This window comes from Mirounga angustirostris, unplaced genomic scaffold (genome assembly GCF_029215605.1).
Source record: "Mirounga angustirostris isolate CCGP_5_RB_7025 unplaced genomic scaffold, mMirAng1.0.hap1 SCAF_5, whole genome shotgun sequence".
In the NCBI taxonomy this organism is placed as follows: Eukaryota; Metazoa; Chordata; class Mammalia; order Carnivora; family Phocidae; genus Mirounga; species Mirounga angustirostris.
The window spans coordinates 114,560,181-114,583,186 of record NW_026991713.1 but is presented as its reverse complement, the minus strand read 5'-3'; the positions used below and the strand labels follow the sequence as shown (position 1 = coordinate 114,583,186).

At 37.8% G+C, this 23,006-nt stretch overlaps 1 protein-coding gene across 1 annotated transcript in view; it reads left to right on the top strand.

Annotated features, from left to right (window-relative positions):
• The window catches only part of LOC135364483 (ATP-dependent zinc metalloprotease YME1L1-like), a 50,416-nt gene that overhangs the window by 11,005 nt on the left and 16,405 nt on the right, over nt 1-23,006 (top strand). Inside the window, exons 2-8 of the mRNA XM_064591926.1 lie at nt 883-1,014; nt 7,351-7,513; nt 9,469-9,567; nt 15,168-15,277; nt 17,086-17,236; nt 17,643-17,726; nt 20,953-21,035. Of these exons, the coding sequence (XP_064447996.1) occupies nt 883-1,014; nt 7,351-7,513; nt 9,469-9,567; nt 15,168-15,277; nt 17,086-17,236; nt 17,643-17,726; nt 20,953-21,035 (822 nt within the window). The remainder of the gene's footprint in view (nt 1-882; nt 1,015-7,350; nt 7,514-9,468; nt 9,568-15,167; nt 15,278-17,085; nt 17,237-17,642; nt 17,727-20,952; nt 21,036-23,006) is intronic.

Genomic DNA, 23,006 nt, shown 5'->3' with positions numbered 1-23,006 from the left:
CCGATGTGGGACTCGATCCCAGGACCCTGGGATCATGACCTGAGCCGAAGGCAGACGCTTAACGACTGAGCCACCCAGGCGCCCCCTGACTTTGTTTTTAATAGAGCAGGTTCAGGGAGAGTAGTTAGGAGGGCTATTGTGAAAATCTGCATATAGATAATGGTAACTTAGAATAGGATGAGAACAGGTTGGTGCAGTGAGGAAGTTGAGAAGAATAAAATTCTGGATATGTGCTTACTTTTTTTTTAAGTCTGAAATACTTCATTTTGTGGTGGTATCATTTATTTAGCCCACTCTTTTAATGGTGGGCATTTCTGCTCTTCCAGTGCTTTTTTTTTTTTTTTTTTTTTAAGATTTTATTTATTTATTTGACAGAGAGAGACACAGCGAGAGAGGGAACACAAGCACGGGGAGCAGAAGAGGGAGAAGCAGGCTTCCTGCGGAGCAGGGAGCCCGATGCGGGGCTCGATCCCAGGACCCTGGGATCATGACCTGAGCCGAAGCAGACGCTTAACGACTGAGCCACCCAGGCGCCCCTCTTCCAGTGCTTTTTAAATGTTTTAATGAAAATTGTCATCTATGCATATACAAGCACTTTTCAGATTGTTTCCTTAGAATAAACTACTAGAAATTACATTAATGGGAAATAAAATATATATTTTTAATACTTTTGATTCATATAGCCAGAGTACTGTCCTGGAAGAATTTACCTGTTTTTTCCTGCTAGCAATACATCTGAGTGTTTTCATTTTTTAATATATAGTCCTGATATACAGTGTATGTTTTACATTTTACAAATCCCAGATCCTGAAAATAAAAAGATTTTCTCTGTTTTAATTTTAAAAAGCACACTACTGAATTTCAACTTTTACCTTCTTTTAGGTTACAGTTCCTCTGAGTCACCTCATCAATGCCTTCCATTCACCAAAAAACACATCTATTTCTGTCAGTGTGTCAGCTTCGCAAAACCACCATCGAGATGTAGTTCCTGACCATGAGGCTGCTGGCAATGAGGTAATAGTTTTTACCCTGATTGTGTGAGAAACTAAAAATAGTTTTTACCGTGTTTTTGATTTAGTATGTTGGAAACATGTCTGAAATGTCTTTCTATGGTTAGGTACTTGTGACAAGGTCGTTCCTGTCTTCAGCTTATCTCCTTTATGATTAAAGATGTCTAATTCTGACTTTATTGTACATATAGAAAAGTTACTTTGTCTTATTTTTTTAACATTTATTAAAAATTTCCTGTGGCAGTGGTGCCTGCCTGGCTCAGTTGGTAGAGGAGGCGACTCTTAATCCTCAGGGTCGTGAGTTTGAGCCCTACGTTGGGCATGGACCCTACCTTAAAAAAAAAAAAAATTCATGTGGAAGTGTATTTGGTATTCACTTCCTAGATTACTAGTTGTGTGATACCATTTAGATATTTTGTATTGCTCCAGCAGTAGCAGTGAACCCACAATTAACTGACCATAATTACCTCCCAAGTCTCAAGGAAGGTGGAATAGTAAGAAGTTACCATCTGCTGCCTTATGGGCGTGTTCAGTGTAGCTGAACAGTTAGAATATAGGTACCTAAAGGTGAAATACATACACTATGAAACTACTTTCGGTATTCAGAGGATTACAAAATCAGTGTTTCCTAGGATACAGGGAATTCGCAGCCTAGGAACCTTTGTGTTTACAGGGTTTATTAGTAAGATAGCTGCATGTAGCTCAGAATACATTTTTCATAGAAAACATCATTTCTAGTTAAATTTCCTAAAAACCTCTTTAATCCATAAGTAACTTATGTTCTTAGTCCTGATATCAGGGGCTATGGCAAAGAATAGTAGAGGAGGAGTTGAAAAAGTGTTCACTTCTTGGGAAGGTTGGAGTCAGTCTTGGGATAAAATTTTAGTTAGATGAAAAGTTTGTTCTTCAACGTCTCTAGACTTTCCTTTTATAACATTTACCTAATTCCTATTGCTTCTTTCTATAGGCAATCCATTGTCTTTCTCCTGTGGTGATAACCCTATCCCAAATTATAGTCCAAGAGAGCCTGCCTGATGAAAATACATGTATCAAAATTGCTACATATAGCAATATTCTGTTCCTTTTAGAAATCTTGGAAAATACTGTATAGGTAGAAGAAATAAAATTCTCCTGTGATCCTGCTCCCCAGAGATAATGCTATTAACATTTTGTATTTACATGTCAAGTCTCTTTTTCTCTTACACTTTTTTTTTTAAGTAGGCTCCATATGGGCCCAACATGGGGCCCAGTGTGGTGCTTGAACTCATGACCATGAGATCGAGACCGGAGCCAAGATCAGGAGTTGGATGCTTAACCAACTGAGCCACTCTGGCGTCCCTGTACTTTTTAATTTTATAATTGGATGATTCTGTATATGCTGACTTAAATTCTGCTTTGTTCATTTAATAGTTTTTATGGACTTGTTATGCCATACATTCTCTCTCTTTATATTTTTTAAAGATTTCATTTATTTATGAGAGAGAGAGAGCACACAAGCAGGGGGAGGGAGAAGCAGACTCCACACTGAGCAGGGAGCCCGATGCAGGGCTCGATCCCAGGACCCTGGGATCATGACCTGAGCGGAAGGCAGACACTTAACCGACTGGGCCATCCAGGAGCCCCCATTTTCTATATTTTTAATGACTTCAAAGTGTTCATTGTATGATATCCCATTGTTGGATATTGTTCCCAATTTTTAATTGCTATAAACAACATCACTTTTACTGTCTGTGTTACTGAAGATTATTTCGTTAAGTGAAATTGTTAGGTTAGGGGCTTGAAAAGTAGCTAAACTCTAGAAGCCAGTGTTGGGCTTATGATTAGTGGTTTCAGATACGGAATTGGTGTCCTGTTGTTTGTCTTTAGTGAGTGTTCTTTATTGCTTTACAGAACTTTTTCTTTCTCCTTAAGCATCCTTTTTTTGTTGTTTTTTAAGATTTTATTTATTTTCGGCGCCTGGGTGGCTCAGGCGTTAAGCCTCTGCCTTCCGCTCAGGTCATGAGCCCTGCATCAGACTCCCAGCTCAGCGGGAAGCCTGTTCTCCCTCTCCGACTCCCCCTGCTTGTGTTCTCTCTCTCTCTCTCTCTTTCTCTCTCGCTGTCACAAGCAGGGGGAGTGAGAAAGGGAGAAACAGACTTCCCGCTGAGCAGGGAGCCCGACATGGGCCTGGATCTCAGGACCCTGGGATCATGACTTGAGCCGAAAGCAGACACTTAATTACTGAGCCACCCAGGCACCCCAAGCATCCTTTTTTCTTTTAAAAGATTTTATTTATTTATTTGAGAGAGAGAGAGCAGGGCGAGCGAGAGAGAGCACAAGTGGGGAGAGGGAGAAGCAGACTTCCTGCTGAGCAGGGAGCCTGATGTGGGGCTCGATCCCAGAAGCCTGGGATCATGACTCAAGCCAAAGGCAGACGCTTAATCAGCTGAGCCACCCAGGAGCCCCTCTCCTTAAGCATCCTACCTCATCTTTACTCTCACCTCCTTTGCTGTGTGGTGGCTTTGCTTTCATCAAGTCTTACTTATCCAAACATGCATTCCACAATGTAATTTTAAAAACCTTCCTTTCAACTTCCTTCAAAAGCTACTGACTTATTTTCCTTTTGTTTTCAGACTTGAAATAGTAGTCTGAACTTGTAACTGTACTTGCTAAACTTTTATTCTTACACTACATCTCATCATAGTTAGGCTATTACTTTGTACCATTTTACAGACTTATTTTGCTAAAGTCGTTGATTCCTTCACGCTAAATTCAGGCCTTTTTAAAAAGCCACATCTTTTTGGGGCGCCTGGGTGGCTCAGTTGGTTAAGCGACTGCCTTCGGCTCGGGTCATGATCCCAGGGTCCTGGGATCGAGCCCCACATCGGGCTCCCTGCTCGGCGGGAAGCCTGCTTCTCCCTCTGCCCCTCACCCTGCTTGTGTTCCCTCTCTCGCTGTATCTGTCAAATAAATAAATAAAATCTTAAAAAAAAAAAAAAAAAGCCACATCTTTTTAAACATTTCCTTAGCATCTGGTCTTGCTGAACATTCACTATTTTCAAAATACTCCCATGTATTGAGTGATGTTACATTGATGATGGTTTTTCTCTTTCTGTTTTGCTGGCTGGTTTTTTTTGTTGCCAGCCCCTTAAATATTTGGTGTGCTGTGCATTTATCCTTGATCTAATTTTTGTTACGCACATTCTCCCAAGTCATGTTACCCATATTCACACATACCTATGTGTGTGTATATATATGCTGATAACTCCCAAAGATATCTCCAACCCTAAATTCACTTTAAATCTTTGAAGTCATTTATTTAGTGCCTTGTTAAAATACCCCTCTGGAGAGAATTTCAGGGACCTCAAAATTAAGATGTCCAGACTTGGCTATTCTCACATTTCTAGTATATTTGAACTTACAGTGGATTTAGCCCCTCTTTAGCAGTCTGGCTCCAACCAGGAGAGAGAAACCACATAGTTATTTGAACAGTGAAAGTTTAATGCTAAAAATTAATGTCATTTTTTAGTTTAATATTTTTAAAACCCTATTTTTTTAGGGGATCGGGATAACTAGGGATTGGCTAGTAATAAGTAAACTCTAAAATACACAGTACTAGAAGATTTAAGGAGTAGCTAATACTCTTAGAACCGAGATGGAGCATGGCAGGAAGAGTTCTTCACCTGCGGGCTGAGGCCTTGACCTTATTGGAAGAGGGTATGGCCTTGGCTCCCTGAGTGGCTAAGTCACTGGTATCACGCTCGCTGCACTTGCTGGAAATCTGCCATTCCTGGTAGCAGGGAAAGCTGTTCATGGGAATGTCCCTTACTGAAAAGCTGCTAGTGCTAGCCGCTGTTGACTGTAGGGGCCGAGTTTTGGAGAAGCTACACAAGTGGCAGCCAGATGCTAGAGAAACCATGGTTGCTCCAGATAGGAGCCTGCTGAATGAGCACACCAGAACCAGGAACAAAGACATTTTGCTCTTACAGAGTCTCCAGTGCTCTTTACTGACAAAGCTTAACATTGTCCCAGCTGGCAAAGAAAAAATATTTAAAGAGCCCAGCTCATTGTTCATGGAGCTAACAGAAAGGATGAAGAGGAGCTAGGAGACAATAAATTGATTAACTAGATTGTTCATTCAGAACCCTTCTTCCTGTCAATCCTCTATTGGTTTTTTCGTATGTCTATTGTCTGTAATTTGTTATTTTTAGTTAGGGCTTGGTTCAGGCTCGTACCATTTTTCTCTTGTTCCATCAGCCATTTTTTATCCAGTTTGCTATCTTTATCTTGTATTTTCTTGCAATAAAACAAAACTGATCATATTAGCTATAGAATTAAATTCAGACAAGCCTCTTTACAATTTGAGCATTGCCCATCTAGTTCATTCTTCCATCACTAATCTTTGGACAACATCTGAAACATTCCAGGTGCTTTGATGATATTTTGTTTGTCCCTTACCCCAAGGCTTCCCATCATTTTGCAAAGTAGGTGTTACCTCAGTGCAGCTGTATCTGACTTAGGAAATTAGTTGCTCTCTGTTCTCTTACCACTTTTGTTTTAAATATCTTTGTAATAGCAGTTATTATGTTGTATGATAATTGCTGTGCTTACATGTACCTTATTTCTCTTTACATTCCAAGGACCTGACAGCCAGTAAGAAAGGGAAATAATTTTAAGTTAAGAATCTGCATTTCCCTTTTGAAGTCTTTGTATTGTAAATAAACGTTTTGGCTTCCCATTTTAAAAGATAGCTTTTGAAGGGCGCCTGGGTGGCCCCTTCGGCTAAGCATCTGACTCTTGATCAGAGCTGAATCAGGTCTTGATTTTAGGGTCGCGAGTTCAAGCCCTGCGTTAGTCTCCATGTTGGACTCCATGCTGGGTGTGGAGCCTACTTAAAGAAATAATAATAAAAGATAACTTTTGAGGGCGCCTGGGTGGCTCAGTTGTTAAGCATCTGCCTTCGGCTCAGGTCATGGTCCCAAGGTCCTGGGATCGAGCCCCACATCGGGCTCTCTGCTCAGCGGAAAACTGCTTCTCTCTCTCCCACTCTCCCTGCTTGTGTCCCCTCTCTCTCTGTGTCTCTCTCTGTCAAATAAATAAAATCTTTAAAAAAAAAAAAACTTTTGAAAAGTAGCTTTTGAGTATTGTAGTCCTGCAGTTTTCATTGTAATAATATGCTTTACATTGTGTAGTTTTTAATAAAGAGCTCTTTTAAATATTTTATTTCATCATGCTTTAACTATCCTTGTCTTTGTGTTAGGATGTCAGATGAGCATGGCATGATCTTTTCCATTGATCCATACCATCTTGTTGTGAAATAGGCAGGGCATGTTTCATAGGCATTTTACTAATGAGGAAATTGATTCTAAGATTATGAATGATTTTTCACAAAGCTAGTAAGTGAGAAACCCCTGGACATCAGTCCAAAGCTATATAATCCATGGATCTAACTTCATTTTTTTGTGTGTGAAATTTTATGGATCTAACTTCACATCAGTCTTCAGAAGCTGATACTTGTTCTGTTTATTTTTGCTTCCCTTGCTTGAACTTTTAGCTGTCTGGGGCTTATTTTTATTTGTCTTTCATGTCTGCCTGACAGCTCCTGTGAACAAGAAAATAACTCACTTCTATCCTATTTGTAGTTAGTTTAGAACGGTTTTAATGTGAGTGTATTTGCTTGCCTGGTTTTCACACATTTTTTACTTTGTTCAGTTTTCCTCCTTATTAGAAGTTAGATATGGGTAATATAGAACCTCTCAGTTCAAAGAAGGATCTCAGCACTGAAACCAGAGGAGTGAGATGTCCTCTGGTAATAGCATACCCCCCCCCCTTTTTTTTTTTTAATCAAATGGGTTTTGGTTTATGGACATTAGAAACTGAAGGAAGCTTTAAATGTCCATAACTTAGAGACACTATTTGGAAAATATTTTTAATCTTTATCAAACCCTACATGACTGACGTCCATAAAACTAGAACTAGAAAAATATTTGCACCAGGGACACCTGGGTGGCTCAGTGGGTTAAGCGTCTGCCTTTGGCTCAGGTCATGATCCCAGGGTCCTGGGATGGAGTCCCACTTCTGGCTCCTTGCTCAGCGGGGAACTTGCTTCTCCCTTTGCCTGCCGTTCCCCCTGCTTGTGCTCTCTCTCTCTTCTCTGACAAATAAATAAATAAAATCTGTAAAAAAAATATTTGCACCAATTTATTTTTTTTTTCAATTTAGTTTTTAAATATTAGAAAGAAAAGAGGAATCAATACCTTTGTTAGATTTTTTTTAAATCCATAATTTTTCAACTAACAAGAACTCTTTAAGTTAAATATCTTGATAATAATGCTAACTTTGTTGACTCAATCTTTTACAGCCTGTACTTAATTTAAGAGACCTTGGATTATCCGAATTAAAAATTGGACAGATTGATCAACTGGTAGACAGTTTACTTCCTGGATTTTGTAAAGGCAAGAGCATTTCTTCCCATTGGCATACATCTCATGTCTCTGCACAGTCCTTCTTTGAAAATAAATATGGTAGGTTGGTATGTTTTTTGTTCCAATTTAAGTAAGCTGTCGTAGTTACTAATAATTTAACAGATAGCATTTATTAACATTTACTGTGTGTCAGGTTCTTTCCTGAGTTCCGTTCCATTCTTTTCCTTTCCTTTTTCCTTTCCTCTTTCCTTTCCTTTCCTTTCCTTGATAACTTTTCATATTGGAATAATTTCAGATTTACAGAAAAGTTGCAAAGATAGTACTGAGTTCCTATTTTTCCTTTACCTGGCTTCCTCTAATGTTAACTGCCTGCTTAAATATGGTGTGTTTGTCAAAACTAAGAAATTAACATTGGTACAATACATTTAACTAAAGTATAGACTGTATTTAGACTTTACCAAATGAAATTTAATCTTCCTAAATTACTAGTTTTTCCACTAGGGTTCTTTATTTGTCCCAGGATCTACTATAGCATACTACACAGATTGTGGAATAGCGGAGTATTGTTTTAATTTTACGTGACAAACATTAGATCCAAGAACCGTACTGGTTTCTGAGAATACATTGAAGAAATAGTCATAGTCCTTTTTTTTAAAAGAATGTCTATATTTTCTTATTTAAGTCTTGTAACAGTCAGGTGTTAACAAGAAGTGTGTAGTTTGTAGAAGGGGTTTCAGCTTCATGCATTTCTTTTTGCATGATACTTAAACAATGAATGTTAGAACTTATCAAAATACTTGTTTTTTTATTGATGGAAGAACAGATTTTAAAAATCAGTACAAGCTATAACAGCCCAGAAAGAAAAGTGCAAGTTTAATTAGTTTTGTGGTAAAGGTTTGAAGCCATACTTTGTACAAACTTAATTCATTTACTAATCATTCTATTGCCTTTATTTCAAAAATGGGTTGTAGGATAAGTAAAGAATTCAAGAGTGAGAAAAATGAAGTTTTTGAGCTTGGGGACTTGGATTAAAAACCTGCTTCTATTATTTTTTATGTTCTATTACCTCCTTCCTGAGAGAAGTCCTGAGGCTCAATGGTTACGGGTGAGGTGCAGACGAAGATCAGACTCAGTCCTGCCACTGAGTGGCTGTGGCATTTACTTTATTCCTCTAAACTGCTGTTTTCTCATATGAAGCATGAGGAAAAACTCCTTATCTCACTTTGCAGGATCAAATGAAATAATCTAAATAGTTTATTTAGCCCATACTATGCTACTTGGCTCATAGTAAGTGTTCAGTAGAGTAAAATTTTTGTTACTCTCGTTGTGTAGTTGTAGTAGTATTGCTCTTCTGGTCTGCATATTTACATTTCCTTTTAAGGTTCCTTGATGCTCTTTTCTTGGCTTAAGCAGGCAGAGGTATTAGGAAGGGGTTTGTTGATTCCTAGGAAAATCCCTGAATTCTGACTGGGATATTGGGAACCAGTTTCTGTTGCTCCTGTTTACTTTTTCCCTAGGATCATGGGTGTAAAGTAGGATGGGGCCCATTAGTCAACAATGGGAATTCAAAGGATCACCAAAGTTGATGGCTTCCAGCTATGAAAGGAACTGTTTTCCAACCCATTGACTGGAAGCTTTGAGAGAGAAAGATAACTATGCTTCTGGCTTACAGTGTTTAATCACATTATTTGTTAGTTTTTGAAATCATCCCTAGGAGGTAGCAGTTCTTTATCTCTTCATACTGTTAACAAAAAGTTACTTTAGGTAAATATATGTATCTTTTACCTTTTGGTTTGAATTTAATTTCATTGGCAGCTCTTGTCATATATCAGATAAAAAAGATAATATAATGGATGACTGATAGATAGTAAAGAGATGAAGAACTATAATTAGATTAGCAGTGTTTTTAAAAACTCCTAAAAGCAAAGCCATATGAGCAAATAAAAGGCTAAACTCATACTTTTGTTTTTGTAATATTTGGTAAAATTACTGTATTTTGTGACTTTTTTGTAGCTTGGTAAATAGAAAATTCACTTTTTTCAATTTTCCTCCAGGTTACTTAGATATGTTTCGTACTTTACGTTCCTCTTGCTTGTACAGACAACATTCAAGAACTCTTAAAAGTATTTGTTCAGATCTTCAGTGCTGGCCAGGTATGAAACAACAACTGTATTTATTTTGAAAAAAATGATAGATTTATTTAACAGATTCTGATTTATCTTTCTTAATCATATTAATGTTATAAACAGTCATTTGTAGCTCATGGTAGAACTGATAGAGTATTTAGAGTCAATTAGTTTGGGTATGTTTATTTTTTAATTTGGAAAATATATAGTAGCTGAATTTTGAATGTGAGTGATAAGTGGCACAGTAAATCAAACTTCAGGGAACTTATCTATACCTTCAACATAATTAACTAAGCACATTTGTTTACTTCCCTATATTTTTAAAATTTCATTTTCAAAATTGTTCCAATCAACTGTAAGGACAGAAAAAAATTTAAAATGCAGAAAAAGTCAGGGCAGCAGCAGAGGGGTTTCGTCAGTGGATCAGAAATTTGAGGACTTTCCATAAGGTAAGAAATAGATGACATCACATTGATAGCAAAATCAAATATGCATACATTTATATTTATTTAATACCAGACACTACTGATAGCTGTTAGGTAACAGTGATAATTATAAATGAAAAAGACATATGTTACCCACCTTCGTGGAACTTAAGTGGAGTGACACAAAAGAGGTGTGTGCTGTTATTTCCGGTAGGAGTTAGGAAAAAACCCCATTTCCAAGTCAATAAGAGTGGGCTCTGGGATGATTCATGACAGGTGAACTGAAAGATTGCCAAAAGTGGGCCAGTCCCAGAGTAGATAGGGCTTGTAACTTTTATGCTACAATTGGCACAAGACACATTGGTAATAAAGGGTGTGTGTGTGTGTGTGTGTGTGTGTAGAGAAGTCTGTCTCTGAAGATTGTGTATGAGCATTGAGGCCAAGGGGAAAAATAATGGATCTGAATCATACACTAAATGTACCGTGCTTACTCATGATAAGTCCATGCCACCTTCGTAGTTTTGAGGAAACCTATCTACAATCAGTACTGATTACTGTATTCTCTTTACAATTACAACTGGATCAGCAAGAATCTCCACATGTTGAGGAAAACTTGTAACATGAAAGAGAGGTGCCAAGTAGGGCACAGAGATCAGTAATGCCCTGAAAAAAAATGGTTAATGCAGAAGACAGAAGAATTCTTAAAGAAGGATGATATATTTACAAATGGAAGTCTTCATGGAAGACTTATAAAAACTGAGCATGTATTAGGGTATAAGGAATATCTTAATTTTCAGAAAGTTATATAACCCAGGGTCAGGTTCTCTGATCATATAATATTGAAATCAAATAACAGAAAAGGTAGCTTAAAAAATTCCTAACTCCATGGAAATTTAAAGATACTTTTTTTTTTATTTGAGAGAGAGAAAATGAGAGAGAGAGAGAGCATGGGGGGGGGAGGGTCAGGGTGAAGCAGACTCCTCGCTGAGCAAGGTGCCCGATGCGGGACTCGATCCTGGGACTCCAGGATCATGACCTGAGCCGAAGGCAGTCGCTTAACCAACTGAGCCACCCAGGCGCCCTAAAGATACTTTTCTAAGTGTCTTGTGGCTGAGGGAAAGAGAAACTGAAATTACAGACAATTAGTAATGAACCACAGTGAAAATCAACATCAAAATCTTTGAGTTGAGGGCCAACTGATGCTATGAGGGCATTGTATAATTTATTAGGAAATAAGAAAGAAAATAAATTGATTAAACATTCATTTTGAGAATTCTTTAAATGAATGTGAGAAATTAATATGTATAAAACATTAAATGAATACAACACGAAGAAAGTTATACTTAAATGAACAGATTTAATTTGAGAAAACAAGAAAATAGAACAGTCTGATTAAAACATTGCAAAAATATTGAAGTGAAAAGTGGTAACAGCCACAGATAATGAAGATTTAAAACTTTTAAGAGTATGTATAAATAAAAACATGTTGAAACAATTATCCAAGTTATAAATTAACAACATTGACTCAAGAAGAGACATAAGACAGTAACTATAAAATTTGAAAGATAATATTTTTCAAATATAACCCCGTTGTCCCAGAGGCATCTAGGCTCAGATGGTTTTATGGTTTATGGGTTCTGTTTTCCAGGACCAAAATAAAGAAGAAGGTAGAATAGGCTTTCCTGTTTATTCCACGAGATTACTGATACTAAAATATTAGCATAAAAAATATAATAGATTGCAATTTCACGTAATAATATAAATACAGAAATCCTAAATAAAATCTGAAAAAGGAAGTACAGAAATGTGCTCTAAAATATGATTAAGGAATATGAGTGATTTAATATTAGGAAGTATGTTAATTTATGTTAATAGATTAGAAAAGAACAATATTATTTCAAGTGTATGAAAAAGGCATGTGATAGATTTTAATTGTCACACTTCCTACAAAGTTGTAGAAAACTAGAATAGGAAGTTTTAAAATTTATTAAGGAAATCTATTAGGATCTTATTAATATGGGAAATAAGATATGTATAGCCTGTTTTTGTTACGAGTAATTTGGAAGTTTTAAACAATGTGCTTTAAAAGGAGTTATAGAGGGCGCCTCGGTGGCTCAGTTGGTTAGGTGTCTACCTTCGGCTCAGGTCATGATCCCGGGGTCCTGGATTGGGTCCTGCATCAGGCTCCCTGTTCAGCAGGAGCCCGCTTCTCCCGCTCCTTCTGCTTGTGCTCTCTCTGTGTCAAATAAATAAATAAAATCTTAAAAAAAAAAAGGAGTTATAGAAGTTTATGGAAGGGGCAAAATTATAATTGTTTTTGCTTACCAGGTAATATGTTTGCTTACCAGAAAACTTAAGGAAATCAACTGAAAGGCTACTCTGGTATCATATAAGATAAATGCGTAAAAATCAGTATCTTTCTTATATTCTAGCAACGGATTTTATTTATAGTTTCCTCCAAACCCATTTAACCTTTTATCCTGACGAGAAACACACACACACACACACACACACACATATGCATGTGAAACTTCACTGAAGGAAATACAAGAGCTGAGTAAAATAAAATGAGAGAATGCCATAATCCTCTTTAAAAGGACTCGGTACTGTAACAGTTTTAATTTACGTCCAGATTTATTAATTCACTGCAACCCTGTTCAAAACCCTAAACACTTGCTATGAAAACCAAGAAGTTGATTTTAAACTTGGGCGTAAAATGGGGCACCTGGCTGGCTTAGTCAGTAGAACATCCAATGCTTGATCTGGGGTTGTGAGTTCAAGCCCCAAGTCAGGTGTAGAGATTACTTAAAAATAAAAAAATAAACTTGGGCCTAACGAGAATCAGATTCTTTTTTTAATCTTAAAAAAGTTGCAAATAGGGCGCCTGGGTGGCTCAGTTGGTTAAGCGACTGCCTTCGGCTCAGATCATGATCCCAGGGTCCTGGGATCGAGTCCCACATCCGGCTCCCTGCTCTGCGGGGAGCCTGCTTCTCCCTCTCCCACTCCCCTTGCTTGTGTTCCCTCTCTCACTATGTATCTCTCTGTCAAATAAATAAATAAAATCTTAAAAAAAAAAGTTGCAAATAGGTAAAGGTCTGAACGAAGTTGAAAGTCAGTAGACTCTTTTTTTTTTTTTTTTTTTTAAGATTTACTTATTTGGAGAGGAAGAGAGGGAGAGGAGGGGCAGAGGGAAAGGGAGAGGTAGAATCCCAAGCTGACTCCGTGCCCAATGTGGAGTCTGACGATCCCATGACCCCGAGAACAGGACCTGAGCCAAAACCAAGAGTTGGGCACTCGACTGACTGAGCCACCCAGGTGCCCCAGTAGACTCTTAAAATCACAGTTTGGGGGTGAGGCTCTCTAATCAAAACACAATGCAGAAAATACTAAAGATTAAAAGATAAAACTATATTAACTTTATAAATTGCTGCATACAAAGACAAGGCATTAAATGTTTCAAATATATGTGCCTTAAAGTTAGTATACATAGCACGCATCCTTTTATTCATGAAAATGGGAAAGGTTATGAGTGATTAACAATTTACTAAAGAAAATATTCAAGGAAAGTAAAAGTGTTTTTCAAAATTTTCCCTCATTTCTAATCTGAAATGCAAATTAAAACAAGACACTGCTTTTTGCCTATCAGATCTGTATAAATTAAAAAAATTTATAGGGACGCCTGGGTGGCTCAGTCAGTTAAGCGGCTGCCTTCAGCTCAGGTCATGATCCCAGGGTCCTGGGATCGAGTCCCGCATCGCGCTGCCTGTTCAACGGAGAGCCTGCTTCTCCCTCTGCCTGTTGCTCCCGCTGCTTGTGCTCTCTCTGACAAATAAATAAAATCCTTAAAATTTTTAAAAAAATGTATATTAATCTGTGTTGCAAAGGATGTGGAGTAAAGGATACTCCTATTCATCAGTGGGTGTATAAATCAATAACAACCTTTTAGAGGGCAGTTTCTTAGTGTTAAATAATTCAAACCTCATGGTTTCACTTTTAAGAATTTAGTCTACACATGCTGAAAGAATTTTAACTGAACCATTTTTAGCAATAAGAAAACAGGAAACAACTAATGTCCATAGTAGAAAAGTGGTTGAATATTCAAATTGCTATACACTGATAAATTGGAAAAATATTAACAGCCATTAAATTGAATGTACTATCTGACCTGTTCTGAAAAATATCCGTGATAATATTTCTTGTTAAGTGCAAGAAGATAATTGCAAAAAATTATATACTATTTTTATAGAAAGAGCATATGTTTAAATACATAGAAGTGTAGTCATGAAATTGTTTTTCAAAGCTTTTATTTTTTATTTTATTTTTTTTTTTTCAAGATTTTATTTATTTATTTGTCAGAGAGAGAATGAGCACAAGCGGGGAGCGGCAGGCAGAGGGAGAAGCAGGCTCCCCACCGAGCAAGGAGCCCAATGCGGGACTCGATCCCAAGACCCTGGGATCATGACCTGAGCCGAAGGCAGACGCTTAACCAACTGAGCTGCCCAGGCATCCCTTAGCTTTTATTCTTTAAAGCTTTTTTTTTTTTTTAAGATTTTATTTATTTGTCAGAGAGAGAGTACAAACTTGGGAAGCTGCAGGCAGAGGAAGAAGCAGACTCCCTGCTGAGCAGGGAGCCCTGTGTGGGACTTGATCCCAGGACCCTGGGATCATGACCTGAACCGAAGGCAGACGTTTAACTGACTGAGCCACCCAGGCATTCTTCAAAACTTTTATTCTTTCATTTAAAATTTTTTTTAAAGTAGGCTCCATGCCCAGTGTGCAGCCCAGTGCGGGCTTGAACTCACAACCCTGAGAACAAGACTTGAGCTGAAATCAAGGGTCGGACACTTAACTGACTGAGCCACCCAGGCATCCCAGTCGTGAAATTGTTAACAGTGGTCACTTCTGGGGAAGTGGGATTGGGGTTTGAGGAATTAGACACTGACTTTTATTTGATACTCATCAGTGGGTTTGTTTGTTTTTTTTTCACATTTTAAAATTACCAAGAGACTATACAGTTATTTTATAGATTCAATCCATTTTAATGACTTTAATTACCAGGGTAGTGAAATGTCAGGCAAAGGACTATGTTAAAAAATGGGATAATAAACTTAGGTTGTATGGGCTTGGTGTCAGTTTTGAATCCTAGTCATTTTTCTTATAAAAATGTGCAACGAGAAGTAAATGTGATACTGTTCCGTTCAGTTTTCATACAGTCTCGGGGTTTTAAAACTTTGAAATCAAGAACTCGACGTTTACAGTCCACCTCTGAAAGATTGACAGAGACACAGCATATAACACCATCATTTGTAAAGGTAATTAGACATTTTTTGTTGTTTGAAAAAGCAGTAATTTTCAAATTATTAAAATGAGAACATTCAATATCTGATTTCTTTTATTGGTCAGTTGATTTTCTAAAGGATTAATTACCTGTGTAATCATTACACCTACAACTCTTCTGAGTCCCCCAGTCATGTCTCTCCTTTGGCCTATTAGACATCTCCTTTTGTTTTTTTTTTCCTACACATCTACCTGTGTGTTCTCTAGAATAGCATCCACCCAAGCTAGAAACCTGTTGATCAACTTTGATTTGTTCATCTTTTCTCTCCTGTCACATCCATTAATCATCACATCCGTTAATCACTAAAGTCCTATTGATCCAGCCTCTTAAATATTTCTTAGATCTGTCTCTTTTCATTCCCAGTTCCACTGCATAGATGGAGTATAACCATTTCTTGCCTAAAGGACTCTAGTAAACATTCATTTAGTCTCCTTGCCTTTATTTTTTTTAAAGAATTTATTAGAGAGGGAGAGCGCACAGGGATGGATTTTGGGAGGGGCAGGGAGAGGGAGAGAGAGAATCTCAGGCAGACTCTGTGGGTGTATAAATCATCAGTGGGTGTAGCCCGACCAAGCATGGAGCCCGACGTGAGGCTTGATCTCACGACTCTGAGATCATGACCTGAGTGGAAGTCGAGTCGGATGCTTAACTTACTGAGCCACCCAGGCGCCCCTTAGTCTCCTTGCCTTTAGTTTTGTTACCTTCAGTCCAGCTTTCAGACTGCCACCAACCCACCATCTGTCTAAAATGTTTTAATGTAATATATTCCTCTGATTTATTGTCAGATTCCTGCTGTAGTATCCATTAGGCCTCTGCCTATCATTTTTCTGTTCTTATCTTTAATATGGCACTCCTTCTGAACCTCTACTCTACTTGTCTCTTGGCATTTTAAAGTCGTGTCATAAAAGATAGCTTGCAGTTCCTGAGTGCTAAAGCCTTTTACTTCATGGCTATGTCAGATTGTTTATGCTTTGCATTTCCTTTGGTTTAGAAATCCTATTTCTCTGTAATGCCTTTCCTAGCTTCCTGAGGTAGCATTTATTTTACCACCAGACCTAGAACCTCTTTTTTTTTTTAAGACTTTATTTATTGATTGATTTGAGAGAGAATGCATGCGAGCGGGAGAGGAGCAGGGTGGGGGCGGGGAAGGAAGGGGAAAAAATCTTCAGCAGACTCCTTGCTGAGTTCAGAGCCCAATGTTGGGCTTGATCCCATGACTGAGATCATGACCTGAGCCGAAAGCAAGAGTCGGATGCTTAACCGACTGAGCCACCCAGGTGTCCCCAGACCTAGAACTTCTAACATAATATCAAAATGATTTCAAAAAATTAGTTATTTGTGTATCTCTCCCTAGTAGACTGAGAACATTCAGATCATTGGTTATTTATCTTTACATTTTCAGAACTTACACAAGGCCAAGTGTATAAAAGGTACTCAGTAAACATTTAATAACTTAATGAGGTTTTTTGTCTAGTAGAGATAAAGGAGTGTGAACATCAAACCATTAGAACCCTAAAGTCCACAGGTGACCTATTGTTTTCAGTATAGTATTCTTACAGAGAGTTCCTTTATATTAATTGATTGATGCAAGTGTAAAGTCCAAAGGTAGTTTCTTAGCCATTGATTAAGTAATTTATTGTTGAATCTTAGTGTAATTCTTCTGATGGACAATAAAAATTAGAAATTCTAGAGTTTTTGAATGAATTTTTTTGTGAGTGATCATTATATTGTTGGGCAGTGTTATCTATATAGTCAGTACTGATGCATTGTTTGTGTATTTAGGGGTTCCTTTTGCGGGACAGAGGATCAGATATTGAGAGTTTGGACAAACTCATGAAAACCAAAAATATACCTGAAGCTCACCAAGATGCATTTAAAACTGGTTTTGCAGAGGGTTTTCTGAAAGCTCAAGCACTAACGCAAAAAACCAATGGTAAGTTGATTTGACACCATCCATATTTGGGAAGAATATCTAAAAGGAAGTCATAGTCCTACCTTTAAGTGATTACAAATATTTTTTCTAACAAGTATGCACCTTTTCATTGGTTATATTCCATTATATTTGTAACTTAAGCTGTGTCAAAATGGAAAATCTATTGGCACTCTCCCTTTTCTCAAATGAGAAGCAACGTCAAGGACAGAAGCATGAGTGCCTCGATGAGGTTTTTGGTCACAGGGTGCTGAAAGGAAATCATGGCAATTATACAAAGGAATGCCAGGTTCCAAAATTGCATGTGATAGAATATGATTACTATCAATAACCTAATGCTTACTTTTCATCAAGCTGTCACTTGTCATTGTTGTCATTTGACTTAAGGTTTTTTTTTTTTCTCCTCCAGATTCTCTGAGACGAACTCGTCTGATTCTCTTCGTTCTGCTGCTATTTGGCATTTATGGACTCTTAAAAAACCCATTTTTATCTGGTAAAGGCTCTTTTCATTTATCTGACTTTTTTTTTGTATCTTTTAAATACTCAATTTTTTTTTTCATAGTTAGTCTGCCTTAGACTTAGGAGAGAGGAAGCATTTACCGTTCTAGTGTCTAGGCCTTTCTTTCCTAAGTCAGCACTTCACAGATTGGGTCAATTTGAGATTGCTTTTTTGTATTAAAGTAGAAAAGTTTTAATCTGTTATGGTTATATGCCATCTGTATTCTCAGGGCTCATTATATTTACATTGCTTTGTGGATTACAGGAAAAGTTCCTTCAGACACTGTACATATTTCAAGTTTTATTTTTGAGACAATAATATTTTGTTAAAGTTCCAAGGATTATGTTATAGCAAAAATGTTAGATTAGCTTCTATTAGTGGTTCTTTTTCTAGACTTTTAGAAAGTTATACCTGTCCAATTTTATAGAAGAATTTTATAATAGCAATACAAAGTGAAATAGTCCCCTATTTCAAAGACACACTAATAAATTTATGAAAATTTATGTATAATATATAAATACATAAAAATTTGGGGCACCTGGGTGGCTCAGTCAGTTAAGCGTCCGTCTTCGGCTCAGGTCATGATTCCAGGATGCTGGGATTGAGCCCTACATTGGGCTCCCTGCTCAGTGGGGAGTTTGCTTCTGCTTCTGCCTTGCCCCTCCTCCCACTTGTGTGCTTTCTCTCTCCCCTTCTCAAATAAATAAATAAAATCTTAAAAAAAAATATATATACAAATTTAGTATACAATTAAAAATTGCCTTAAATGAGTCTCATATTTTCTCAGTTTGCCAGTCTAAAATGAATAATGTCCATTTTAAGTGGTTCCTGTTGCATTCTCAGCTCTTCGGTTTTTACCCTGGGTTCTCTATGGTCTTTATGATTGATTACCTTGAGAGGAAAAAACTGGTATACAATTAAAGAATATCAGTTGATCTGGGTCAGGACTTTATCCCAGAACTTGCATGTAACCCCAGTATTTTAAGTTTTTTGTGGAATAAAACCTGAGATGAGATTTTAACATCCAGGAATATTATTTTTTATTTTTATTTTTTTTTAAAGATTTTATTTATTTGACAGAGAGAGCACAAGCAGGGGGAGCGGCAGGCAGAGGGAGAAGCAGGCTCCCCATGTGGGACTCGATCCCAGGACCCTGAGATCATGACCTGAGCCAAAGGCAGACGCTTAACTGACTGAGCCACCCAGGCGCCCCAGAATATTCTTTATATAGCTAGAGTCATCTTATTTTGTCTACTTATTTTCAAAACAGAACCAGTGTAGGGACACTGTGTGATATTGGAGGGGTGGGATTAGCTGTGGTTACTATTTTATGTTTCTTAATTTTTTACATTAAGCAAAATATATATCAAAATATGAAGTGCATTGCCTTATAATTTCTTACAAGTTTCAAGTGGTTTGGCTACAAATTTAATTTGTATTATTTATTAAGCCCATCTGTGTAGATCCTTGAATAAACAATTTAGTGGGCTAAAACTATTAGTGTCCATTGTAGAATTACTATATTACATTTGCTCTTCCAACTTTTTTTTTTTTAAGATTTTATTTATTTATTTGACAGAGGGAGACACGGCGAGAGAGGGAACACAATCAGGGGGAGTGGGAGAGGGAGAAGCAGGCTTCCCACCAAGCAGGGAGCCCGATGCGGGGCTCAATCCTAGGACCCTGGGATCATGACCTGCGCCGAAGGCAGACGCTTAACGACTGAGCCACCCAGGCACCCCTAACTTGTATATTCTTGATATGCTAAGTGTTTTCAACAAAACTGTCTATTTTGCCTGTGTTGATTCTTTTTGCATCTAAATTTCTGTCTTAAAGACAATATTTTTTGTCTTCTGAGGAAATTAGAAATTGCTCTATTTACTCACTTATATCTTTTTAGTAGGGAAGTTTAACCAAAGGGGAGAGATTTTAAGAAAGCTTTGTAATAATTCTCTGTAGTTCATTCTAAGTATTTTACTCTCCTTCCAAACTTTCACTTTCTTTTTTTTTTTTTTATTTGAGACAGAGAGAATGAGAGAGAGAGAGCACATGAGAGGGGGGAGGGTCAGAGGCAGAAGCAGGCTCCCTGCAGAGCAGGGAGCCCAATGCGGGACTCGATCCAGGGACTCCAGGATCATGACCTGAGCCGAAGGCAGTCGCTTAACCAACTGAGCCACCCAGGCGCCCCCAAACTTACACTTTCTTAATGATGTCATTACTGACATATATCATCTGAGGGCAAGTAATAACAGTTGCTAGAGGAGGAGGCTACATGAAAAGTGAAATAATCTCTTTTAAGGTTTACCCTTTTTTTAAAAAAAAAGCCAGTGCCAGTTCTTATGCTAGGTTTAAGGCAATGTATTTCATGGTGTGCATCCCTGACCAGTTGTATCAGGATAATTTAGAGTGTTTGTTAAAAATGGAAACTCCTGGGGCACCTGGGTGGCTCAGTTGGTTAAGCGTCTGCCTTCGGCTCAGGTCATGATCCCAGGGTCCTGGGATCGAGCCGTGCATCGGGCTCCCTGCTCAGCAGGGAGTCTGCTTCTCCCTCTCTCTGCCTACCACTCCCCCTGCTTGTACTTTCAATCTCTCTGTCAAATAAAGAAATAAAATCTTTAACTGCAAACTCCTGGGCCTTTTCCTAAATCTACCAACCAGAAATTCTGGGCCATGGCCTGGGAACTTGCATTACTACATTTCTCAAGTGATTTTTAGGCACGGTGGAGTTTGAGAATGATTGGTGTAAATTTCTCTTGTTAGATATTATAGAAGAGGGAAATAATTTTTCATTTTAAAGATTTTTAAAATTTATTTATTTGAGACAGAGAGAACGAGAGAGAGAGAGCACATGGGGGGGGGTGGTCAGAGGCAGAAGCAGGCTCCCTGCCGATCAGGGAGCCCGATGCGAGACTCAATCCTGGGACTCCGGGATCATGACCTGAGCCGAAGGCAGTCGCTTAACCAACTGAGCCACCCAGGCGCCCCAATTTTTCATTTTAATTGGAAGGTATAAAGATGTCATTTTAATGTGAGTCATTTATTCCTTGAACATGGTCTAGAAATCCAGAAGATGTACTTTCTGTTACTTCACTATGAATGTATGTATGTAATACTTAAATATATTATTTTTTTTCTCTACTTTCTTACCTCTGAATAATAAGGTGGTTGGAATTTTATGAATCTATGAAATATATAAACATTTCTTTTTTTTCTTCTTTAGTCCGCTTCCGGACAACGACGGGGCTTGATTCTGCAGTAGATCCTGTCCAGATGAAAAATGTCACCTTTGAACATGTTAAAGGAGTAAGTTAAAAAATTTACCCTACTCTCTATTATCTAATTATGTAAGGCCAGTATTTGATTTTAAAGGTGTAAAATAGAAAATAAATATATATTTGTCTCTACCTCCAGTTCCAGGCGCTAAAACTCTTGTAATTCCCTAAGTGACAAGAGCATTGGGTGCATCTTTGGTTCTATAGTTTGGTCTTTGATCCTGATGTCTAACACAGGGCTTCTAAGTCCCTAGGAATTTCCTGGGTGATAGCACTGTCTTTTGTACTGAGGCCACTCTGGGTGGGCTTCTGAATCGGGGATGGACACTAGAACAGACCAAGCCATGATTAGAACCTTGGACCTTTTAGCTTCACCGCATATTCTCCAGACCTCTTTTAGATACTGGGATAGAATAAATAAATCTCTGCTGTCATGGATTTTTAGTTCTAACAGAAACTAGACCATGATATTGTATATAAGGAAATACTAGAGTATGTTCAAAAGTGATGGGAGAAAGACGGAGCAGCATAAAGAGGATTGGGAGTTTTGAGAGAAAGGTCACAGTTTTAAATGGGGATATTCAGTGTATGATTGACTGAGAAGGTGACATTTGAGTGAAGATTTGAAGATGATGGGGTAAACCATGCATGTATCTTTTTTTATAAGATTTTATTTTATTTTTTTAAAGATTTTATTTATTTTTTTGAGAGAGAGAATGAGAGAGAGAGAGAGAGCACATGAGAGGGAGGAGGGTCAGAGGGAGAAGCAGACTCCCCACTGAGCAGGGAGCCCGATGCGGGACTCGATCCTGGGACTCCAGGATCATGACCTGAGCCGAAGGCAGTCGCCCAACCAACTGAGCCACCCAGGCGCCCTATAAGATTTTATTTTTAAGTAATCTGTACACCCAGTGTGAGGCTCGAACTTACAACCCTGTGATCAAGAATCACATGCTTTACTGACTGAGGCAGCCAGGTGTGCCTAAACCATGCATGTATTTGAGCAAAGAACACTTCTAGCCAGAGAAAGAGAGAAAAAGATCCTGAAGAGTTAATGTGCCTGACTTGTTTGCCGACCAATAAAAAGGCCACTTTAATATAGAATAGACTGAGAGCTCTTCCTTTTTCCACACTCTTCCCTATCTATGCATAAATATTTTTCACAGCCTCGACTATTAGGGAATTAAGTATCAGGGGTCACTATGATAGTTTTATACCAAGTATTCCTTCCCTTCCCTTTGGAATTTAAACAGCTGTGAACCCTCTTGGAGTTGCAGAAAGAGAATAATTGGGGAAGAGGTTAGTGCAGTGAGTATTTGAAAACTTGACTCATTAGTGCAGAGGGCTCTTCCCATTTTGTTTTAAGATGTGCAGTCAGCCTGCTCTACATTGAACCTGTGCTGAGATTATGGTCAGCAAGGCATTCTTACTTTCTCCCTGCAATGTATATACTTCAGTTACTCAATATACTACACTTCTTTTGGAATGAGTCCAATTCTGATTACGAAGCTAAAGAAGACATGCTGATAATACTAGAAATGGGGACATCACAAAGTTTTTAGATTGTCACAGTTTCCTGTGCTAATCTAAACAAATATAATTACTGTTATAATTTTATATTGCTCTCATTGCTATAAAATCTAAATTTATGTACACCAAAGTAATTTATAACATTTACTAAAATAGGTATGCCAGTAGGTGGTACCTGTGATCAGTTTTACCAAATCTTAAAGAGCTAGTATAGGAATGTCATTTCCTTGCCTAGAATTTCTGGTTATGTAGGAATAATTTTATATATAGCTGCCATAAAAATACTAATAAGGGCTTTTATAACTTTATTCATTGCCTTGTTCCCTAAACTCTATTTTCCTGTATAGATTTTATATACCTCAATTGGTAATTTTCCTGACACAGAGTTTGGGCAGAGAAAATGTAGTTTGATTAGTAGGTGACAGCTAATTTGTTTTCCTTTTCCTCCAATGGAAAGTTATTTGTTACCTTG